General features: G+C 34.7%; 1 protein-coding gene across 2 annotated transcripts in view; it reads right to left on the bottom strand.

Annotated features, from left to right (window-relative positions):
* ANKRD31 (ankyrin repeat domain 31) overlaps positions 1–6581 on the bottom strand; it is a 49458-nt gene extending 42877 nt beyond the window's left edge. For both annotated transcript variants that reach the window (XM_087958269.1, XM_087958270.1), the window contains exons 1-3: positions 5965–6581; positions 1162–1409; positions 798–925 (exon numbers count right to left, since the gene is read on the bottom strand). In XM_087958269.1, coding sequence (XP_087814395.1) covers positions 798–925; positions 1162–1409; positions 5965–6471 — 883 coding nt within the window. In that variant the 5' untranslated portion in view covers positions 6472–6581. The remainder of the gene's footprint in view (positions 1–797; positions 926–1161; positions 1410–5964) is intronic.
* Between the last annotated feature and the right edge of the window lie 11018 nt (positions 6582–17599).

Genomic DNA, 17599 nt, shown 5'->3' on the forward strand with positions numbered 1-17599 from the left:
AACCCAGCTGGAACGAAGGAGGAGGGCGAGCCAGTAATTAAGGAAATTAGCCCGTTACTTCAACAAGTATAAAAGGACACAGCTGGGCTGGTAAAATTTGCCAGGAACAAAGTGACTGATTGCGTGGAGAAGTTACAGCCAAAGCTCTGAGGCTTGAGAATTTTTGCCAGGACTGGTTTGCTGAACAGAGCAAAGCTTGTTGCTGTGGACTGTGATTTATGGCAGCCGTTATCCTGTGAGACTCCTTTCTGTTTGATTTACTTTTGAAACGGCTGCTTTCTGTGTTGCTCGTTTGAATTTTGAAGGGGAGTCATAACATATATATATGTGTATGTGTGTGTATATATGTTGGGGTGGGATGTACGATTCTCAGATCACAACTACAAGTACGTCTATAGTGGCCCACATTCCCACTACTAAACTTTTTATCTAATCATACAAATTATCTAGATCAGTCTTGTATGTCCTTGGATAAATAGGGATTAAATGCAGATGATGAGAATTTACCATTCAGATTTGATGGAAGATGACATATCAAAGTACACTATAATCTGAAAGTATTTATGCTGATTGCTTTTGCATCTGAGTCTGAAAAAAATAAATCTTCCTTTGTCTCAATGAAATTCTACTTTTAATTGAAACCATTTCCTCCAAAACAATGCAAACTTTAAAAAATATTCACATTTTAATACAAAGTTGTACATTGTAATATAAACTCATACACTTTGCTACAGTAACATATTTAAAAAAGTAAATTGCCTTCTAGCTATAAACAGACCATCAAAAACAATACTTACTGGTTTTCTTGGCAATCCTCTGGCTCTTTCTTACTTGCTCAATTTTGGTATTTGCATCTGAAGATGAGCAATGGTATGTGCAAATTCCCAGTTGCAAAGATTCATATTCTTTATCTCTATCATTAAATCTGCCGACAAATAAATGGTTTGAAATTACAAAACATATTTTGAAAGCGCCACAAAACTTTTTCTTGTAATTAACTAAAATGGAAATTTTATCACCAAGGATAAGATTTAAACTTGCCTAAATTTTAAACTGGAATTGTACATTTAAGTACCCTAAACTGGATATGTAAAAATAAAATTCCCCAAGGTAAAAAATACTTAATGATACTTTATTCAAATATTTAACCAATTATTATACCTGTGCATCTTCTGATGCATTCCTTCTAAAAATGGTTGGCATTCAAAAGTAGCATCTGTATCATTTATCACAACGGTCTTTCTTTGGTGCTCTGATTTCTTTAATGTATATGAAGTTGCTTCAAAGAGATGCTCACATGAATGAATGTCTTTTAAACTGGAATTTCCTTTTTTAAATGGTCTGTCAGGAAAACCAGTTTTTTGAGGATCTGGATGGCACAATGGATGCATACATTGTTCATAGTCGATCTATGAAAAATAAATTGCAAAATGTTTCAAAATATTTGTAAGAGTTTAAAATATTGACACTTCTAATCATTATTTTTTCTGTAGCTTTAAAAATAAAGGATTTTAAAAAAATAAACCTGATAATTGGTAAGGAAAACAACTTTACATATGCAGCTAGTTGAATAGCTATCTTTTTTGCAGTTATATACAACATTTTCAGTCTTAGGGACATAGATTATGATGCCATTAAAGCCGATTCTAAAGGTTTACAAAACGAATTTCTTCTAGAAACTCATCCATGCATTTACATTCATTTAACTACAATTTACAAAAACTGACCCAAGCAAATGTGTTATCAGTGGTATTTGTGAAATGTCTTAATGTTCTTTCATTTTGACTATATTATTAATAGGAAAATGTAGCTATTTGGACCCACAAAGGAAAAGAATGTAAAATTTAATGTAGACACATCCACTGTTCCTGTCAATGCCATACTAAAGAAGCTGCTCATCCTGGATCAGAGTTCAATAGCTACATATTCCTAGTTGCCAAAAATGTATTCCAGCAAAATGACATGTCAATTTTCTTGACCCACTTAAGGAAAGTAACATAATCAACTAGTTTGTCCAGTTTTTAAAACAATTTTATGGAGCATAACTTTGCTTAGAAACCTTACAAAACCAGTTATTAACTTCACATTTGTAAGTTATGTCAGTAACAGCATTTAGTAACAGCATGCTGTCAGTAACAGCATTGCTGTGACCATTCTTCCTCATTCTCTAAACAAAAACCAAACTAGAGGAAATCTCCATTAAAGTTATGTTGCAAGTCATAGTTCAGCAAAGTAATTCTTAACCTTTTATGTTTTAACCCTCACCATTACTCAATTGAAGAACCTGGGCCCCAGTAATTACAGAGTATGATTTTTTGTAAGACATACAATACTGCTATTATATTAATCATTCACACTAAAGTCAAAAGATTTAACTAAAATTTCTACAACCATCTCAATTACATCTGAGTTTGAGTAGTTATGGTACATATGCTCACCCAGATGTTTCAAGGTATTTTTCTTCATTGGGAAAAAAACATACAGTAGAAAAAATAAGATGATTTTGGAATTCTTTCTAATCTTTTTACCAACAGCGGTCATAAGAGGCATAATTTTCTGCATAACAAAGTTAACATGTTGCAATTGTTTGCATGTGCCTGTTCTCCCCTCATTTGCACCTTTTTGTGTTTGTATTTATGCACCCTGAGCAGCACTGGGTAAGCTACATAGTCTTTTGCTCTGGATCACATCTCCAAGATGGAGCAAGCCCTAGAAGGCAATAATCAATAACATTCTGAAGAAAATTGTCTCTCCCTTAGGGAAGCACTGGGGATTTATTTTTCTGAAATTTTCTCCACAGCACCCAGGCTGATCTGGGCCATTTTCAAACTTGATTTTTTTTAAACAGCTTCTCCCCAGATAGAAAATTTGTTCCCATCATGTTCAGTTTTCAGTGTTATCCTGGTAACAGAGAGATAAAGTTGCAGGGCCCTTTGCATAATTTCTTTCCAAAATTCAGTTGGATTGGAAAATATAAAAACAAAACTCCAAAATGTGTCAATGATTAAAGAGAAACTTTAATATATGTAATTTTAGTTTAGTTTAGTTTACTTTATTGTCATTGTCATCTTCAGTCTACATTATAACTATAAAAATAAAACACAAACACACATCCTTCACATTCTATACAATTGAATTGAAACCTGATATTGCAATTCTGATCCACCTTGTACCTTTTTTAAGGCAAAGTAGATTATGGTTTTTATTGGGTGTCATGCTAAATTTGAGATCTCTTCACTTAAATTAGAAAGAGGTTTGGGTAATAACCTAAAATATAAGTTTCAAGAACAAAGGATTTTCTCAGTTTATGTTCACATTTTTAGGATTTTGTTTTTAACAAATATAAACTCTCTAAGAAGGAGCTAAGTTAACTTATACTGTATAACTTAATATAGTATATCTCCTCTTTTATGTATCCAAATCCATATGAAACACAAAATTAGCAGGCTTGAAATATATGTAACAAAACAAGAGATTCTCAAGGGTTGGTAAATCAAAACAAAGATGAAGACTAGATGCCCAAATGCTGAATATCTATTGGCAGAGGGTATAAAATAATTAAATACATATGGGGATGTAATAGAGTTATTGTTAAAATATCCAGTTATCTTTATTGATATTTCACTGACATATTCAGTCTTGTTGTATGAGGCCTACTCAAATAATTGCATACCCTGAAAATCAGATTTGGTCATGATCCACAAATTATGCTTCCTTTCTTTCCAAAGGCCATATTTGTCTCTGAAGTTCTGCTGATATTAGTTATACAAATTATACTTAAACGAAGCGATTAAAATCAAATTTCTGATTATAAAGTGAGCCCATCCTAATAAATTATTCATTAATCATTGAGATCCTTTAGAAAATCAAATATTCTTTTAATAAACACTGAACACATACATGCATTAAAAATTATTTAACAGACTTGAACTGTCTGCTATGAATGCTGTACATGTTCTGAATGCCTCAGCAGTTGGGAGCACTCAATGAATCCTATTTGGGTACAGGAACTAAACTAGATTGATATTAAATAATATTTTACTGCATTAGAGTCTACCAGAGAATATTTGGATCCAGTACCAGATTGAAGAGACAAAATTCATATCTGAAGCTAATAATTATTTTTGTACTGTTTCCCAGAAAAATGCATTGTTCATTAAGTCATAAGGAGCTGAGCTCAACTCAAAGCAGCCTGCATCTTTACATATTTTCAAAGATAGTCTTTCTTTATATGATATTCTTTACCCAGAGATATCAGGAATTGAATCTGAGAAATTATGCAAAACAAATTTGCAATCACTAGGTTTTTTTTTTTTTTGCATTTTCTGTACTATTTTTCAAGTATTTTTAAAGAAGATATGTTAGCCATGACATTATAGTGTATATAATAGCAGTGAGGTTTTCCTCTTCTTCATTAAATTTCCTGCTGACAGATGAAGGAAAAAGTTGTTAAACTGGACTTGCCCCTATGTTCCTGTTACAAACATAAAGTTTGGACTTGCTTTGTTTTGTTTTGTTTTGTTTTAAGAATACATAACTAATGATCAGCTTCTCAACATGGAACAATGTTAGACTTACAAAGAAAGTCTCTTCAATTCCAACTATATTCTAGGTTTGGGGAAAAAAGGGATATACAGTAGAATTCACCACATGGGTAATCCTCAATTTACAACAGTTCATTTAGGGACCATTCATAACAGCACTGAAAAAAGTGACTTAAGACCGTTTTTCACACTTACAACCGCTGCAGTATCACCTTGGTCACATGTTCAAAATTCCGATAGGTGGCAACTGGTTCATATTTATGGTTGCTGTGTCCTGAGGTCATGTGATCACCTTTTGCAACCTTCTGACAAGCAAAGTCAATGGGGAAACCAGATTCACTTAACAACTATGCTACTAACTTAACGAATGTAATGATTAACTTAACTGTGGCAAGGAAAATGGCACAAACATTTCATTTAGCAACATAAATTCTGGGTTCAATTGTGGTCGTAATTTGGGGACTACCTGCACTCTTATGCTACTTTATTCATGAGACTTCAGATCAAAGTTTTTGGGGAAAATATGATACATCAATTAATACAATGGAAAAGTCTCGTTACAACATTTTTATTTCAAACTTAATTTCAATTGTGCATGCATAAACAGATTTTAAAAACATGACCTTACCAAGTTTTAAGTATAGGTGGTCCTCAGATTATGATGGCATTTGTGATTGGGATTGCCATTGCTAAGTGATGTATTTGTAAATGATGGATCATACGAATGAATTCCTCAGTGACAGCAATCCTGACAGGTATTATAATCTCAGGACTGTGCAAATCATTAAGTGGGAAGAGGCGAAAGTCCCAGGTAAGGAAGATGGTGTGTATGTGTTGTGGGGGAAGCTGCAGGTAGTTGCCATAGAGCCAAGACAGATAGGGAGGTATGAGTGAGCACTTGAAATGGAGTGAAGGACGGGTGATACAACATATGACCCCTGGGATCTCATACTGTATAGGGAAGCTCTTCAGGAGTAAAAGCAGCAGGAGCGACTTAAAGGGGTAAATTGCAATTTTTCCAAGTATGTGGCCAAATTAATAAAAAGGAACCAGGGCATATAGAATAACTTTAGCACACTTAATTTAAATGAATGACTCTGACAGGTCAATTTAACATATTGCTTATGCATTTCCCTTCTCTCAGTCCTTCTCTCTCTGTCCCTTCTCAGTCCTTCAGTTTATGAGAGAAGATGCAGACTAAATTCCCAATCCCCAGGAAACATTTTGGCAAAGCCCAAGGAGGGTTCTGGAAAAATATTTTTTAGCCAGTACTCTGAGATAACAAGATATAAAATATACATTGCTGATGTAAGAATATAAACTTGTGAACATAAGATGAAAATGTTTCCTAATAACACTCTCACACACTCTCTCTATATATACTGTGTGTATGTATGTATGTATGCATGTATGTACATACCTGTTCGCCTGAAGTGCATGACATCTTGGCTATCATTACAGTTTTTGGTTCTTCATGGCATTGCAAATAACACTGAGATTTCAAATCAGTTTTTATTATTTCTGTGGCATCATCACCTGCCTGTTCGGGTGTTAGCTGCTTCACTGTTGTGCTTGATCCAGTCATGCCTTCTACTGCAACTACAGATTCTGTCAAGGTGTTTAGAGCTGTGAAAAGTTCTTCTGGCAAAGTATTATTCTCCTCATTTACAGATGTATCTATAGAAAAATAATCATTCTGATACTCTAACATGTCAGGTATTTGGTTGGTTTCAAATTCATCAAGTGGTTTTACTACAAACATTTTAGATGCCACACTATTTATAGTCTCATTAGATGCTATTGCTTCATGAATTAGATCGTTATCTGCTGCATCACTCTTGCCACCGATCATTCCAACACTTTGGAAAGCCACTGATGTTCCTGGGTATTTTGGCACATCATTTGAGAATGACTTTACTGCATTCATATTTGAGGGAAGAGTTTCTTCTAGAGAATCACCCCAAAATAAAAATAAAATGCCATGGTTACAATAAAGAAGAACTCACATTATTTCTATAAAGATACTCTTTAGTATAAATTTAATTATATTTTTTGGCATTTTATCATTTTATTACAACCATTTGAACACATTTATATTTCTCAATACAAGTTAATCTAATAGTAATTAAGGATGTTTTTTTTACAAAACGTTTTATGCTGCCACAACACAATGACCTAAAATTTCCAGTAGTTTCTATTATTATCTTTAATTGACTTTTCTGATAAATTATGGAAGATTATCTAAGATTTCATCGGCCATATATACAAAAATAATCATTTCATTCTTAGCATAATTATTTATATAGTGATGTACTATAGTAAGGCAGTTTGATAAGTGCAACTAGTTCTGTAATATCAATATTTTAATTAATTTAAATATATAATAATTCCAAACAGGGCACAGCAGCTAATTCCCCTTTATTATATTGATCTATGCTGAAGTTCTGGGGTTGGGGGGGAATAGGGAACAAGTACTAAAAATTTTGGAATAAAAATCTGGGTATTTTTAAATAGATAAACCTCGAAAATCCTGTTTGTTTTACTGTCCATTTTAGCAGAACAATTTTTGAGTCTAGCATTTTGATGGATATTTTGAGATTTAAAAAAAAAGATCAACAAACCAAAAGAGTAAATGAAGCTATATAATGTATAGTTGAAATATCATTGGCAACTTCTTTTAACTTTTAATAAGCCTGGTATGTGGCAGCAGTGAATATTTGTAAAGAGCCTTACTCCTTTTTCAATGCCTTCTAGAATGATAACATAAAATCGCTGCCTTGTACATTAAAAAAAATACTATTTAATTTAAGGGAAGGGAGGATGAATTTTGTTGTGCAATGTATTTCTTGGGAGTGAAAACCTCAAATCTGCTAAGTATGAGTACTAAGCCGAGTAAAAAATCTCAAATACTTTGGATTTGAAAATTTGCTTCACTAGAATTTTTCCTTTTTTTTCACGTTTACTCTGTGGAACCAAAATTATTTGTAGATCTAAAATAGTTGTTTGGCAACAGTGCCTAGAAAGTTGTAGTAACAGCTATAATTTACATTGCAACTCTATTAATTGTGGAGTATTTCCAATTAATATTTCCAAAGTTCTTTATGCTGAAATCATAGCATTATTCATTTAGAAAGCTCTGTAAATATTTTGTATTATAGCCATAGGTATGGCATATTTATTATTTTGTGTTATAGCACAAACTTTGGATAATGATGTCAGATGTAGGTTTTTATGCTAGTCCAGTATAATAAGAACAATGGAAGGGTTATAGAAAATTACATGACTTTATTTTAATGGCCACATAGATTACTTGATCGGTCCAATGTGTTACGATTTTTAAGCAATATATAAAAGCACTGCTTCAAAAGTAAAATTCTATTTTATTAGGCACTAGGTTATTATATGACTTTTAGAATGCTCCTGATCTGTGTAAAATATTGTTCTTCAACTAAAGATTTGTATTAATTTATAAATCTTTAGTTGAACAATACAAATGTAACTATTTACAAGCAGAGAACCATTAACACACCGACATTTTGGTATGACATCTTGAGAACTCGGGGCACTTTATGTTCTAAATCTAGAAAAATAACAAACAAGAATTCTTTAAACTTCTCTGAATAAGATTATTTTAGATTTTATCATTATATTTATTTTTAAAAATCAAAATTTCATTTGCTTTCTGCATTATTCCAAATCCAGGGTGAAGATGGATTTTAATTATGCATCAGTTTCTTTAACTCAGAAAATCCAAGTCCAAATGTAATATTAAAAATCTTTCTGCATAATGCATAGTTGATTCAATATACACTGCTCAAAAAAATAAAGGGAACACTTAAACAACACAATATAACTCCAAGTCAATCACACTTCTGTGAAATCAAACTTTCCACTTAGGTAAAAACACTGATTGACAATCAATTTCACATGGAAAGGTGGAAAGCATAGGCAGTTAGCAAGACATCCCCAATAAAGGAGTGGTTCTGCAGGTGGTGAACACAGACCACTTCTCAGTTCCTATGCTTTCTGGCTGATGGTTTGGTCACTTTTGAATGCTGGCGGTGCTTTCACTCTAGTGGTAGCATGAAACGGAGTCTACAACCCACACAAGTGGCTCAGGTAATGCAGCTCATCCAGGATGGCACATCAATGCGAGCTGTGGCAAGAAGGTTTGCTGTGTCTGTCAACATAGTGTCCAGAGCATGGAGGCGCCACCAGGAGACAGGCCATACATCAGGAGACGTGGAGGAGGCCGTAGGAGGGCAACAACCCAGCATTTAAGTTCACCCTTTTCATTCAATATTTCACCATATCTGTTTGTTCCTTTTTGTATATTATAGGATACGAAAATGCTTCAATAGTCGATAACCAGACTGGAATTTTCAAATAACATTGTCTTTTAATCTTCTCCCAGTTTAACCACAGAGACTCCCGTATATAATGTCTTCTAAAATACCCCTGTGTTTTAGTTCATTTGTACCATAAAAAAGCATGCCACCCCAACAACAAATCATGTCCTTCTAATGTCAACAATCTAGTATTTCTTAGTGTTATCCATTCCTTAACCCACATCAGATTTGTAGCTTGGTAGTACAACTCCCAATTAGGCAAACCAAATCCTCCTCTAATTCTAGCATCTTGCAAAAGTTTTAACTTTATTCTCGCTTTCTTACCTTGCCATATATATTTCAACACAATTTTATTTAAATCTTCAAAGTAGTCTTTTCCAAGCCTAATTGGAATTGTTTGAAACAAATATAAAATTCTGGGTAATAGATTCATCTTGATTGTTGAAATTCTCCCTATTAGTGACAGTTGTAAGTTTTTCCATTTTGCCAAATCTAGCGCTATCTGCTGTTTAAGTTTAATATAATTATTCTCTTTTAATGTACTACATCTTGCTGTCAAATATATCCTCAAGTACTTGATCTTATTCGTGACCTGAATTTTCAATAGATCTGCCAGTTCTTCCTTTTGTCTTAATAGCATATTCTTTGTCAAAATCTTTGTCTTATCTTTATTTATTTTCAAACCAGCCACCTTTCCATATGTCTCTATCTTTTCTATCAATTTTGATGCTGTTTCTAAAGCAGGGGTCTCAAACTCGCGGCCCGCGGGCCAATTGCAGCCCGCAGGACAATATCCTGTGGCCCCCACCGTGATATGAAAGTATAATATTAGTGCGGCCCGCAGGGGGAATGGACCTCTGAAGGAAGTCCCGCCCGCCGTTCCTCGTCATGGCTCCTTCTCCACTCTGAAAAGTCCAATTACAGGTCCAGACTTACTGATGATCATCTTCAAGCCATACTGAAGGTCTCAAGTGCCTCCTCTCTCAAGCCAAATGTGGCTCAGATATGTGAGAGGAAGCTTTGTCAAGTCTCTGGCAGCAAGGAGTAAGCTGGAGAAGCCATGTTCTGAGGAACTGTTCATGATCTTCATTCAATGTTCCATTCATGTGTTCAGGACAGTTCATGTATTGGAGAAATCATTAACTGTTGATGACATTTGAGGATATTTTTTTAACAACGTTTTTTGTGGAATCCCTTATGCGGCCCAGCCTCACCCAGCCTCTGCCTCCAGCGGCCACAGGTAAATTGAGTTTGAGACCCCTGTTTTAAAGGGTCTTCTAAGATGAAAACCAGATCATCCGCAAATGCTTGCAGCTTAAATTCTTCCTTTTTGATTTTCATTCCTTTTATATTCTTTTCATCTCTAATATTTCTATTTAACACTTCCAAAGTTAACACAAACAACAAAGGTGATAGTGGGCACCCTTGTCTTGTTCCTTTTCTTATATTGATAGAGTCTGTCAGTTCTCCCTCTATCATTACCTTTGCCATTTGCTTATAGTATACAGCTTCTATTGCTTGAATAAATTTTCTAGCAAAACCCATCTGTTCCAACAGTAATAACATGAATTGCCAATTCACATTATCAAATGCCTTCTGTGCATCTAGAAATATCAGAGTCATTTGTTTTTCAGGATGTGCCTCGTAGTATTCCAAAGTATCCAAGATTACTCTCATATTCTCTTTAATTTGTCTCTTTGGCAGAAATCCATTTTGATTAGGATGAATACAATTATTTAAATATTTTTTAAGTCTTTCTGCCAATATTGAAGCAAAGATTTTATAATCTGCATTTAGTAGAGAAATGGGTCTATAGTTCTTAATTTGTAATGGGTTGGCCTCCTCTTTTGGAATAAGTGTAATATAGGCTTCTGACCATGATTTAGGTATCTTCTTCTTTAACATAACTTCATTCATAACTTCTAGCAATGGAAGGTTCAACGATTCTTGTAATGTTTTATAAAATTCTGCCGGAAGTCCATCTGGGCCTGGTGCCTTTCCATTATTTTGCTTCTTGAGTGCTTCAGTTAACTCCATCATCGTTATATTGCTTTCTAACATTTTTTCAGTCTCTTTAGGTATCTGAGGTAAATTAGCATTCTGTAAGTACTGCTTAACTCTTTCCTCATCAATATTCTCTTGCATATATAATTTCCCATAGAAGTCTTGAATGATTTCCTTCTTCTCTTTGCTACCATGGCAAACTTGGCCTTGGTCATCTATTAATTGCAATATTTTCCTTGATTCTTTCTCAATTTGTATGCTAACCATCTACCTGGTTTGTTTGCGTTTTCAAAGTAGTTCTGTTTAGCACCTCTAATTTTCTGTGCTAATTCTTCTTTTTCTATTTGACCCATTTTGTGTTTAATTACATCCATTTTTAGCTTGATGTCCTTTTTCTGTGGCATTTTCTGTAGCTCTTTTTCAAGTCTTTTATGCTCATCCTCTAGGGCCTTAGAGGCTAACCTTTTCATAGTATTCCTTTTCCTTGTATAGTCTATTATCAAGCCTCTAACATATGCCTTCATTGTATCCCACACATTCTGAATTGATGTATCTTCTTTTTTGTTTTCTCTAAAGAAAAAAGCCAATTCTTTCTCCATCCACTGTGTGAAGTCTTTTTCCTTTAAAATAGTATTATTTAACGTCCATCTAGATCTTCTTTTTTGTCCTTTCCATTTAATTGTCATTGGATTGTGATCTGCCCAAGTACTTGTTTCAATGTTTATTTCTTGAATGTTAGATATTAATTCTGTTGACATCCATATCATATCTATTCTGGACCATGATAAGTGTCTATTTGAATAGAATGTGTATTGTTTAGTTTTAGCATTTCTTTCTCTTCATGTATCTTTTAAGTTTATTTCATCTACCATTTTAAAAAAAGATTTAGGGAGAGTCTTTCTGTTTTGCTTTATTGTTTTCTGTGCTGTATAGTCCAATTTATTGTCTACAATTCCATTAAAATCTCCCATCATAACTATATTAGAATAGTCCAGTTCAATTATTTTCATATGTAATTTTTTGTAGAATTCTTCTTGTTTGTCATTTGGAGCATAAATTGCAATCAGGAGTGTTTTCATATTATTGTCCATTATTTCCACCATTAGTATTCTTCCATCATCATTGGTATAGATCAACTTTGCTGGGGTGGTCTCTTTAATATATAAAACCACTCCTCTTTTCTTACATTGGGTCAAGGAAGTAAATATTTTCCCTAATTTTCTCTGTACCAACAATTGTTCATATTGTTTTTTTAATATGTACTTCTTGTAGACAAATTATATCAAATTTTAATTTCTCTAATTTATGAAAAGTTTTCCTTCTTTTAACGGCTGATTTAAGTCCATTTATATTAATTGTAATCAATTTTTTCTCTTCCATGGTTATATTTTATAGTTAGGTTTAGCAGCTCTCGTAGATCTTAGTTCACGTTATTCTTTGGCTTCCACCTTTCCACCTACTGCGCCTTCTTCTTTTTCAGTCGCCATTTGGCAGTCCTCTTGGAATTCAATTAGTGAGATCTCTTTTTCTGCCTCTTCCTCTTTCCTTCCAAAAAATTCTGTATAAAATAATTCCGCTTTCTCAATTGAGTCAATTCTATGTCTCTGTTCTTGCCATGTGAACATTAAACCTTCTGGAATCAGCCATCTATAATTCACCTCTTTTTTAAGTAGCATTTTAGTCAGGAATCGGTATTCTCTTCTCATCTCTCTCACTCTTCTGGGTATTTGTTTCAAGACCACAATCTCCTTGTCTTAGTATTTCAATGTTTTCTCTTTTGCCACTTGCAATGTTTGCGTTTTAATGGCTTTCTTTGTAAATCTAATGTGAACTTCTCTTGGTAAGCTATTTCTCATCGCATATCTTGTGAAAACTCGATAAACCTCATCTATTCCATCCATCATCTTCTCTTGAGTTATTTCCAAAGCTTCAGCCAGTATTTCTATCATTATCTCAGCTAGGTTTTATCCTTTTTCTTCCTCTACGTTTTGGAATCTAAGATGGAATTCTGATCTATCCATCTCCCATCTCAACATACCACTTTTATCTTGTTCAACCACCGTTAATCTATTATCAATATCTCCAATCTTCTTGTCTCTTTGTTTATCTTCTTCTTCAATTTTTTGGAATCTCTCATCATACTTCAACATCATTTGTTGGATGTTCTCCACTTTTTCATCGGTTTTCCTTGTTCTTTGTTCAATGTTCTCTGTTCTTTGTTCAATGTTCTCTGTTCGATGTTCTTTATTCTCTTTTCAATATTCTCTGATCTTGCTTAAATATTTTGAATTCCTTGCATAATCATCTGCAGAGTCACTTTTTCTTGTTCTTTTTCTTGCTTTAACATTGGCTGTATTGAACGTTGTCCTCCAAATGGTGGAGAGGAAGAAGTAAAGTTGAAGAACCAGGCGCTATAAATTTCCTACTCATTTTAAGCAATTCAAAATCTTCAGGTTCTTCTAAACCTTAATCCAATTGTGAAGTTACCAATTATAGTTCAAAATAAAAATAGTAGAAAAAAGAAGCCCAATAATAATAATAAAGAAAAAAAAAGGGAGGACAAAATTTCTTCAGGTTCTTGTATACCTTAATCCAATCAATAGTTAGATAAAGAAAAAGACTTAAGAAAACAAAAAGGAAAAAAAAGGAAAGGAAAAATTCTTCAGGTTCTTCAACACCTTAATCCAATTGAAAGGTCTCAAATAGAAAAAAGTGCATAAAAATAAACCAGAAAGGTAGATGAAAAAAAACAAAAATACCAGGAAAGGGAAAAAAGGCTTTTAAGGCTTTCCCTTTAAAATAAAAAGCAAACGTAGAGATTGGACTTCCAAAAAGAAAAAAGAAAGAAAGTAAGAAAAACAAAGACAAGCTCCAACAAAGCCAAAAACCCAAATAGTTATTACAAAAAAAAGATTAAAAAAATACAATAAAGCTGGTGAGGAGGGATAGCACAACTTAGGAAAAGTAAAAAGGGCACACTGCACTTTGTTTGATTATCCAAGGCTCTTATTACAACTCTCTTCTCCAAAAACTTATCACCTTTTCCCCCCTACGTTTCAACACCAGACTCCAGCTGTTGATAGAAACCCAGAAGACCACCTGCAATAATACTCTCCCATGCTCTTCCCTCTATCTTATCAAATAGCAATGTCCTTGAAAAAGAGTATCAGTTCTTTCTTTCTCAGCTTTGTCTGGTCACAGGGAAATAGAATATTTTCAAGCCTCTAGTTGGCAGTGTTACAAAGTTTCTTTGCTCTCACTTTCCCCCTCCTTTTCCGAGCAGGATATAATAAGAATTAATAAAAAAACAAAAATATATTTTTAAAAAATGAAATAACTAAAGGGAGCCTCTAGCCTAAAATATTACAAAATCAAAAAGGAGAAGAAAAAAATAGATATAAATGAAAAAACCAGTCCAGTTTCAAAATACAAGATCATATATAGAAAATCCAGCGATGAGAAAACAAAACAAAACATTACTTTGACATTCCTGTTTAAAATCGCCGCTTAATTACTTCTGTCAAAACTTTTATAGATTCTTTCTTTTCCTTAGGGTGTCCTTTCAGATCTTAGAAAAAATAAAAGTTCTCACCAAACCGGCACACTCTCTCTTTCTGCTCTCTTCTGTTTCGGAGCTGTCCCAACTTCAGCAGCTTTAATGGCTCCCTCTTTGCCGCTGGCAAGAAGAGCTTCTCCTGGATCTACCAGGGACTTTGCAGTATCCCTGGGATCGACAGGATGTGCTCTTCACTTTCACCGTCTCTTCGGGACGGTTTAGATCTGATAGGACCGTCCAGGAGCAAAGATATCGGCAGCGATCTCAGACCTCCAAGATCGCATGCCGTATCGTCGTGACGCCAGCTCTGGAGAGACCAGTCAAATAGAATAGAATTCTTTATTGGCCAACTGTGATTGGACACACAAGGAATTTGTCTTTGGTGCATATGTGTATATACCATATCAGTGTACATAAAAGAAAAATAAAATTCATTCATGAAGAATCATAAGATGCAACACTTAGTGATAATCATAGGTTACTAATAAGCAATCAAATCACACTAGGAAACAAATAAAACAATATAAATTGTAAAGATACAAGCAACATGGTTATAGTTATAAGTGGGAAGAGATAGGTACTAGGAAGAATGAGAATAATAGTAATACCACCTTAGTAAATAATTTGACAGAATTAGTTGTTTAGCAGAGTGATGGCATTCTGTAAAAAGCTGTGCTTGTGTCTAGTTGTTGTGGTGTGCGGTGCCTGTAGCGTGATTTTGAGGTTAGAAGTTGAAACAATTTATGTCCAGGATGTGAGGGGTCTGTAGACATTTTCAAAGCCCTCATTTTGACTCATGCAATATACAGGTCCTCAATGGAAGGCAGGTTGGTAGCAATTGTTTTTTCTGCAGTTCTAATTATCTGTTGAAGTCTGTGTCTGTCTTGTTTGGTTGCAGAGCCAAACCAGACCATTATAGAGGTGCAGATGACAGACTCAATAATTCCTCTGTAGAATTGAATCAGCAGCTCTTTGGGCAGTTTGAGCTTTCTGAGTTGGCACAGAAAGAACATTCTTTGTTGTGCTTTTTTGATGTTTTTGATGTTAAGTGTCCATTTTATGTCTTGAGATATCATAGAACCTAGAAACTTGAAGGTCTCTACTGTTGATACTATGTTGTCTAGTATTGTAAGAGGTGGTAGTATAAGAGAGTTTCTCCTAAAATCTACCACCATTTCTATGGTTTTGAGTCTGTTTAATTCAAGATTGTTCTGGTTGCATCACAAGGTTAGTTGTTCAACCTCCAATTTGTATGCAGATTCATCATTGTCTCAAATGAGACTAATCACTGTTGTATCATCTGCAAACTTCAGTATTTTAACAGAGGGATCTTTTGAGATGCAGTCATTGGTGTATAGAGAGAAGTGGAGAGAGCACACAGCCCGGGGGGGCTCCTGTGCTAATTGTATAGGTATCTGAAGTGATTTTACCCAGCTTCACCTGCTGCTTCCTGTCTGTTAGGAAGCTTATGAGCCATTTACAAGTTTGGTCAGTACAACTAGCTGATTTAGTTTAGTTATAACAATATCTGGAATGATGGTATTGAATACTGAACTGAAGTCTACAAAGATGACCTTTGCATAGGTCTTTGGAGATTCAAGATGTGGTAGGATGTAGTGTAGAGTCATATTAGCAGCAGCAGCAGTGTTGATCTGTTTGCTCGGTATGCAAATTGCAAGGGGTCTAACAGAGGATCCATGATGGTTTTCAGGTGGGCCAAGCACTAATCTTTCAAAGGTTTCCATAACTACAGATGTTAAAGCAACTGGTCTGAAGGGATATTTAGATAGAAGATAGAAGATAGAATACTTTATTGGCCAAGTGTGATTGGACACACAAGGAATTTGTCTTGGTGTAAATACTCGCAGTATACATAAAAGAAAAGATACATTCATCAAGATTCGAGAATCATAAGGTACAACACTTAATGATGGTCATAGGGTACAATAAGCAATCAAATCATACTAGGAAACAGTCAATATAAATCATAAGTATACAAGTGACAAAGTTGGTCATACAGTCACAAGTGCAAGGGGATGGGTGATAAGGAGTGATGACAAGATTAACAATAATAGTAGTGCAGACTTTGTAATAGTTGAACAGGGTTGAGGGAATTATTTGTTTAGCAGAGTGATGGCTTTCGGGAAAAACTGTTCTCGTGTCTAGTTGTTCTGGTGTGCAATGCACTATAGCATCATTTTGAGGGAAGGAGTTGAAACAGTTTATGTCTGGGATGTGAGGGGGTCTGTAAATATTTTCACAGCCCTCTTTTTGACTCATGCAGTATACAGGTCCTCGATTGAAGGCAGGTTGGTAGTAATTGTTTTTTCTGCAGTTCTAATTACTCTATGAATTCTGTGTCTGTCCTGTTAGGTTGCAGAACCAAACCAGACAGTTGTAGAGGTGCAGATGACAGACTCAATAATTCCTCTGTAGAACTGGATCAGCAGCTCCTTGGGCAGTTTGAGCTTTCTGAGTTGGCGCAGAAACAACATTCTTTGTTGTGCTTTTTTGATGACTTAACTTTTCAGAGTAGCTTCCTTTTGCTGCCCTGATCTCTCTTGTTAATATGTTTCTGGCCTGGTTGTATAGCATTCTGACACCTTTTCTGTAGGCTTCCTCTTTGGAACGACGTAGCTGCTTAAGTTTAGCTGTGAACCAAGGTTTATTGTTACTATATATTTGCAGGTTCCTTGTTGGTACATATAAGTCTTCGCAGAATCTGACATATGATGTTACAGTATCTGTGAGCTCATCTAGGTCTGCAGAGGCATCTTCAAAAACATTCCAATCAGTGCAATCAAGGCAGGCCTAGAGTTTCAGCTTTGCCACATCCTACCAAGTCTTCACTGATTTAATTGTTTGTTTCATGGTTTTAAGTCTTTGACTGTAGGCAGGTACAAGGTGAATCATGCAGTGGTCAGAGTGCCCCACAGCTGCTCGTGGTAAAGACCTATAAGCATCTTTTACTGTTGTGTAGCAGTGGTCTAAAGTATTTTTGCTTTTGGTGGGACAATTTACATGCTGGAAATATTTTAGGAGCTCTTTCCTTAAATTTGCTTGATTGAAATCTCCTAAAATGATGGAAAGGGAATCTGGGTGTTTGGCTTCAGCCTCCATAATTTAATCAGCAAGAGTTCATAATG

The sequence above is a fragment of the Notechis scutatus genome, chromosome 2 (assembly GCF_049901735.1).
Source record: "Notechis scutatus isolate UNSWTSFEM ecotype Mainland chromosome 2, rNotScu1.2, whole genome shotgun sequence".
Classification (NCBI taxonomy): domain Eukaryota; kingdom Metazoa; phylum Chordata; class Lepidosauria; order Squamata; family Elapidae; genus Notechis; species Notechis scutatus.